Source organism: Pan paniscus, chromosome 8 (assembly GCF_029289425.2).
Source record: "Pan paniscus chromosome 8, NHGRI_mPanPan1-v2.0_pri, whole genome shotgun sequence".
NCBI classification, from domain to species: Eukaryota; Metazoa; Chordata; class Mammalia; order Primates; family Hominidae; genus Pan; species Pan paniscus.
This window is the reverse complement of record NC_073257.2, coordinates 83,032,730-83,039,567: the sequence shown is the minus strand read 5'-3', so window position 1 is coordinate 83,039,567 and position 6,838 is coordinate 83,032,730. Positions and strand designations below refer to the sequence as shown.

Here is a 6,838-nt window from a genome sequence, read left to right as displayed (position 1 = left end):
TGCCTAGTATATACTGTATGGTCCATTTACATAAAATTCTAGAAAATGCAAACTAATTTATAGTGACCTAAAGTACATCAGGGCTTGCCTGGCCAGGGGGTTTCGGGAGGAAGGGGTTACCAAAGGGCAAGGGAAAACTTGCAGGGGTGATATGTTCATAATCTTGATCTCGGTGATGGTCTCACGAGGGAAACATATTAAAATTTATCAAATTGTACACGTTGAATATGTGCAATTTATTGCATGTCAATTATATCCAAATAAGAGATTTTTATAAAGAAAAAAATAGGTATTCTGGCGCCCAGGGCCACCCAGCTGTAAGCGGCGGGGTGGGATTCCAACCCAGAAGCGGGCATTTGGAGCCCTCATGCTTCACCTTAGCTCCCTGAAACAAGCACGGAGGATGGCTCTGAGCAGCAAGGAAAGTGCTGGAAGCAAGCAAGCCGAGCGCGTCCCTGGCTGGGGACGTTAATCATTACCGGAGGGCGGCCCGAGCGCGGCCCCGCCCCGGGACGGCAGCCTGCGCGCCTGGCCGCCGCCTGCCCTCTCCGCTGGCCACCTGCTGCCGCCCGCGCCATGGTGAGTCCAGGGGTGCGCGGCCGCGATCGGGGCAGCGGGGCCGGGGCAGCCGCGGGCGAGGTGGGAGCGGGAAGGGGCGGGGGAAGGTCTTTTCGAGTCCCCTGCGGAGCCGCCGGGGTCCGAGAGTGGGGTCTCTGCCCGGCTCTCTGTCGCCGGCGGCGGGGAGGAGAAGCTGAAGCCCTGAGAGGGGCGGTGGCGGGTCCGAATCCCACCCAGTTGGGAGGCCAGGCCTGCCCTGACCCCGGCCAGTGCTTGTTCCGGGACCCTTCCGGGGGCGGGGCCTACGACCTTCCTGGGCCGGGGAGGACAGTCGTGGAGGAGTCCACGGATCTCGTCCCCTTAGTGGCCCGATTCTGCTTTATACTGGGGTGGGAGCGAGAGGGAGGCTGAGTTTGCGCGCTCCCGTGCGTGCCTGTCCGCTGCCCCTTCCCGCTGGCACTCTGGGTACGGGGTCTGCCTGGGACTCACGCTCTGCGCCGGTATGCTGTCCCGGGCCCCAGAGCCAGTCCCCGCACCGACTTGAGGCCCGTGCCAGGCCACGGGGGCTTGGTGGCGCTGGAGCAGCCCTCCTCCCGGGTGAGCTTCCCCCACCCACCCCCGGGGCGGGGGCGGGGCCCTTGCTCTGCTGTAAGCTCGGGAGCTTCATCAGACCATTTCTGGTCCACAGGCCTTCGGAGCAGGAAAGACTGGGAGGGCCTTTTGATAGGAGAGGGACTTCGGGGAGGGAGGATGAGTGTGGCTGTTTGTGAGGGGCGCTGAGGTCCCAGAGATGCAGGCTTGGGAAATCGGTAACCACTCCCCACACCTCGCCAGAGGAGGCAAACGGGGCAGCGTCCCCCTCTCTGTCTCCAGAGCCGGCACCTGGAAGGTTTGTCAGTTCAGCCGCAGGCTGTGCGACTTAGGGGGTTCCAGAAGGCTCTACCGAGAAAGGGAAGCCTCCTAAGAGCTCACCTGGACCCACCCGCCCCTTTAAGAGCCAAGGAAGTAAACAGTGGGCTCTGATGCTTTGGCTGACTTCTGGTTGTCTGGATACACGGACCAGGCGGTCAGCCACGGGGAGAAGGCCAGCTCTGGAGTAGAGACCTACCTACTGGGCAGATGATGCAAATCGCTGCTGCCATTCAATCCCTATAGTCATCCAGAGCCGAGGGGAAGAGAGGGGCCAAGCTACATCAGGCCAGAGAGAGCTCACGTTTTCAGGAGGGAAACAGCAGGGAAAAAAGACGGACTTAGGAAAGCACTGCGATGCTTCAGCTACCCCAAATGCTACCAGGCCCATCACAAGCCTGCTTGCCTTAGGAAGTATTTTTTTTGTAATGCAGATGACATTTGCTTTATAGCAGTGGAGTTTCCTAAAGTGTCCCATTGGCACCTCATGATGATCTGTGGAGGTGGAGGTTCTTCCAAGAGAGGTACAGCCACCTGGCTGGTAAATGGTGAAAGCAGGTCTCAAAACTCCTGCCAATCAACACATGGTGTCCAGTCTGCAGGCTGCCTCATAAAAGCTAAATTAACCTCCCTCACATTCCCTCCCCACCCCTAAGGGTATCTTTTCAATTCAGCACTCCATTTCCGCCCTGGGGTGGTGCTACTCTAGAAGCCTAGGTTCTGGGATCTGTTAAGCTCCTAGACCTGGATCCTCCTAGGATGAAACTGACCCTTGCTTCCTTGCATTCTCTGAGTTTCCACTCATGGCCTGAATTGTGCCAATTTGGGCTGCCTTGAGGGCACTTTGCACATTAGGTAAATAGGATGGGGCACTAGGTTTGCCAGCTGCCTTTGGCCAAGTTCCTTCCACTTTGGCCTGAGCTTCCCAACCAGCCAGAAAAGCAGACGGAAAACCAGAGAAACCTAGCCCTGGCGGCTCAGGACCAGAGGCTGCCTGGGAGCATGACTGAGGACCTACTAGAGGTAGTGCCAACGGCGGTCAGCTGCAGTGTGGCTAAGAATGGGCTGGACACTTATTTTAAATGTAGCTCCTTCGTCCAGCCCCAGCAATGCTGACACACAGACAACACTGCGCCATCACTGGCTAGGGGTGGGTGGGAAAGAACAGCAGACAAGTCGTTTCCCCTCTCTAGGCCTGTTTCCTCTTCAATACACGTGAAAGTTACGGTAGGGACGTGGGGTGCATATGAAGAAGTACATAATAGGAAAAGGAAGGGGGGACAGTCATGGGTACTCTTCCTGAGAGGTTGTGGAGTAATACATTTGCATCTGGGATTTATTTTGCTTTTACGCCCTCACTGATGTAATAGATCTCATGGAGGGAAGGTCCATAAGGCTTTGAGGGCAGGGTGGGGGAAGAGTGCTTCTCTGTCCCCATCGTATGAATTACATTGCTTTTGGGATTTCCCTTCTCTGTGTGGAGTGTAAAACCCAAGACCTGAGGGCCTATCGGCGGACGAGCCTGGACCCCACCTCCTGGGCAGGGTGCCACCCTTGAGGCCTCCCAGCCTATTGCTCAAAGACCTGCTGCCCTTTGGTCACCCACGTCCAAAGCAGCCAGTGGAGGCTAAGTTCCCCCAAAGGTTGGAGCCCCTCTGTTTTGACCTATAAAGAGAAATGCCCTTGGGCCTCTGTTTTTTTCCCTCTTCTAGGCTGGCAAAGCACACAGGCTGAGCGCTGAGGAGAGGGACCAGCTGCTGCCAAACCTGAGGGCTGTGGGGTGGAATGAGCTGGAAGGCCGCGATGCCATCTTCAAGCAGTTTCATTTCAAAGACTTCAACAGGGTATGGCACCAGGGTGGGACAGAGTTTTCTGAGATGGGCTGATGGGGTCACCTTACAAAGCATGTTCTCTCCCTTCACGTCTTGTTAGCCAAGACTCTCAGACACCACACTCATCCAGTTATTTGGGCACTGTGCCAGTGGGGAAATTAATTTTCCTAACTCAGAAAGTATCATCTTTGGGGATTGGAGAGCCATAGGAGGATGTGTCTTGGGCTCTCCCTTCCTGGAACTTTTAGCAACAGTCTTCTGAGGAGATAGTTCAAGTGAAAAACATGCACATCTGAAGACATTTGAACAGACGGCCAAGACTGGCCAGGCCAAAAGCCTGTTGTGGTGTTTCCACCTTGTTGGCATCCTAAATAGTAAGACTTTCTTCCTACTGCAAGGACAATCTCTAACTCAAGCCTGAGAACCAGTGACAGGATGTCAAGGGGGAAATGATTATAGAGGAGTCTCCTGGGGGGAAGCTAATTCATCCTCCTGCGTCTAGGCCTTGAATTGGTGATGTCCAGAAGTCCTTTCTCTTAGAACACTAACCTGGCTCTCACTCCACTTAAATAGGCCTTTGGGTTCATGACAAGAGTGGCCCTGCAGGCTGAGAAACTGGACCACCATCCTGAATGGTTTAACGTGTACAACAAGGTGAGTGATGCTGTGTGCCTCTGTTGTGCTCTGCCCCCATCCAAATACTGCGAACTCCGACACATTCTGAAGGCTTTTGGACTTAACAATGAGCCTTCCTGACCCATAGGTCATCCACTCATCTCATTTCCAATCTCACTGAGATTGCACATGCCTAGAATCAACATAAATACCCCTGGGGAAAAAAAATCAGTCTTACTATAAAGAAATGCAAATTAAAAGATGCATGAGATAGTTGTGGTTAAAGTAGACATTTAAGTAGACATTAAGAAGGCAAAACCCAAGAAAGGAAAGGCTGTGGGAATCAGGCATACTTATTCAGTGTTCATAGCTCTAAATGGCTTTAATCTTGCTGGAGGTATGGAAGAATGAAAAAGTAATGAACTAAGAATACACACATATTTGGGAGGCCGAGGTGGGCAGATCACGAGGTCAGGAGATCGAGACCCTCCTGGCTAACACGGTGAAACCCCGTCTCTACTAAAAACACAAAAAAATTAGGCGGGCGCGGTGGTGGACACCTGTAGTCCCAGCTACTGGGGAGGCTGAGGCAGGAGAATGGTGGGAACCCAGGAGGCAGAGCTTGCAGTGAGCAGAGATTGAGCCACTGCACTCCAGCCTAAGAGACAGAGCAAGACTCCGTCTCAAAAAAAAAAAAAAAAATACACACACATAGCCAACCTATCAAATTATTTGCTTAATGAATAGAAACAGTCATTAAATGTCTACCATGTGCCAAAAGCTCTGCTGGTCTCTGTTTATAAAAACAGTAAGGGTGGAAGAGGTCGTCTATGAATGGATAGTGTTTAGGAGTTGGCATTGGTTTTTGGTTTTGTCTTTAGCTTTTAGGTTGCTCTTGACATTCAGATATTAAGCTTTTATTCTATAGCTGAAGTCATGATTATTTTTGAAAGACAGCAAAGGGGAGATGTAGATGTTGTTACAGACATGTCAGGAAGGAGTCCCCAGGAGAGATCGTAGTGGCCAGCTGCTATTCTGGAGCTCCTAGCAGGGCTGAGCCCAGCAGCTAGTGACTCCCTCCTGTTCTTAAGTGAAGTCAGTGGAAGCAGAATTTCTGGTTTCATTTCAGGTCCACATCACACTGAGCACCCATGAGTGTGCCGGCCTTTCAGAACGGGACATAAACCTGGCCAGCTTCATCGAACAAGTAGCAGTGTCCATGACATAGACCCTGCCCTTCCTCTTTGAATTCTTCCAGGGGAAGGGGTGACTGAACTGGGAATCCAGGGAGGGAGCTGAGGAGCCCTTACCCTCCCACCACTCCCCTCCCAAGACCCAGCCGCCGCCGTTGAGGGGTGAGTCCTTGCTGTGGGATGTGCCAGTGTCCCCACCAACACCAGGAATTTAGACCTTTTCCCTGCACCACTCTCTTCGTCCTGGGGGCTCTGTTACACTAATTTGAATAAACTCTCCCCTTTCTTTGCAACTTCCCAGCAACAATAATGATTTTCTTGCCAGGCCGTGTCTTGCTCCCTAATTCATTTCCCAGGAAGCTGTGATACAGGGTGAAATAAAGTCTTGTCTTAGAAACCAGGACCCTAAACCCCACACTATGTAATAGAAACACATGTGCTTTTATGTCTCAAATAAAACTATTATATCACTTGGTCTCAGGCTCTAGAAACTTCTTTTCCACAGGTCAATCCAAATTGGAGTCAATAGGCATTTAAATGAAAGCACTTCCTCTGTGCTAGGCACTTCCTCTGTTCAAGGTACTGGAAAGACAGGGACCAGACCACCTTGCCTTCAGATTCATTATCATCTAGGGGATACCATTTGATTATCATCAAACAGGAACACAATTAACTATTACCAATTACCAATTAACTAGTACTAATTAACTATTACTAGACTGAATTAATGCTAGGTGGCAGGATAAGAAATGAGCTAAAGGGAACGCAAGTGATTAATGGTGAAAAGGGCAAATCTGGAGGCTTTGAGTTATGCCTTGAAGACCTGGGTAGGATTCTTGGGAGGCAGAGATGGCTGAGAGAACACCATGAACACAGATAAGGGTGTGAAGGGCACAGGTATTATATGCATTGTGGAACCTATGTCTAGAAAGGCAGTCTGGGGCCATATTACAGGTTGAACATCCCTAATTTGAAAATTGGAAATCCAAAATCTGAAACTTTTTGAATGCCAACAAGATGCCCAAAGGAAATACTCATTGGATCATTTTAGATTTCTGATTTTCAGATTAGAGATGCTCAACTTGTCAGTATAATGCAAATATTCCAAAATCCAAAATCTGAAACACTTCTGGTCTCACACCTTTCAGATAAGGGATACTCAACCTCTATTTTCTTCCTGGCTGTGATGGCTAATGTTAGGTGTCAACTTGATTGGGCCATGGGGTGCCCAGGCATTTGGTCAAACATTCTGGGTGTGTCTGTGAGGGTGTTTCTGAATGAGGATAACATTTGAATCAGTAGACTGAGTAAAGCCGACTGTCTTCCCTAACATGGGTGGCCTCATTCAACCAGGTGAAGGCCTGTACAGAAAAAAAGGGCTAAAAAGGGCTGACCCTCTTCCAAATAAAAGGGAAGTCCTCCTGCCTGACTGCCTTGAGGTGGGACATTGGTCTTTTCCTGCTTTCGGACTTAAACTGAAACATCCACTCTCCTTAGGTCTCAAGGCTACAAGCCTCCGGTGTGCAACAATACCATCTGCTTTCCTGGTTCTCCAGCTCGCCAACTACAGATCTTGGGACTTGTCAGCCTCCATAATCACATGAGCCAATTCCTTATAAGAAATCTCTTTGTGTGTATTGGTTCTGTTTCTCTGGAGAATCATAATACACAGGCCTATCATATCAGATATGGCAGATCCCAAATCCTGATGGTCTCTTCAGTTTCTTAAAA

The 6,838-nt window shown here is 50.6% G+C and overlaps 1 protein-coding gene across 2 annotated transcripts; it reads left to right on the top strand.

Moving 5' to 3' along the window:
* Positions 1-405: 405 nt before the first annotated feature.
* PCBD1 (pterin-4 alpha-carbinolamine dehydratase 1) lies at positions 406-5,582 on the top strand. Of its 2 annotated transcripts, none has more exons than XM_003815955.5 (4): positions 406-579; positions 3,180-3,311; positions 3,873-3,953; positions 5,044-5,582. In XM_003815955.5, exons 1-4 carry the CDS (start codon positions 577-579, stop codon positions 5,140-5,142), a joined length of 315 nt encoding a protein of 104 aa, XP_003816003.1. In that variant the 5' UTR covers positions 406-576; the 3' UTR covers positions 5,143-5,582. The 2 variants fall into 2 exon arrangements, with proteins under 2 accessions (XP_003816003.1, XP_008967214.1); XM_008968966.4 differs by lacking the exon at positions 406-579 and adding an exon at positions 872-1,155.
* The last annotated feature ends 1,256 nt before the right edge of the window (positions 5,583-6,838 follow it).

Bases quoted from the DNA above. Each gene is read 5' to 3' on its own strand.
- PCBD1 (XM_003815955.5), top strand. The intron at 3,312-3,872 runs GTATGGCACCAG...CCACTTAAATAG, and splicing joins ATTTCAAAGACTTCAACAGG to GCCTTTGGGTTCATGACAAG. The intron at 3,954-5,043 runs GTGAGTGATGCT...GTTTCATTTCAG, and splicing joins GGTTTAACGTGTACAACAAG to GTCCACATCACACTGAGCAC.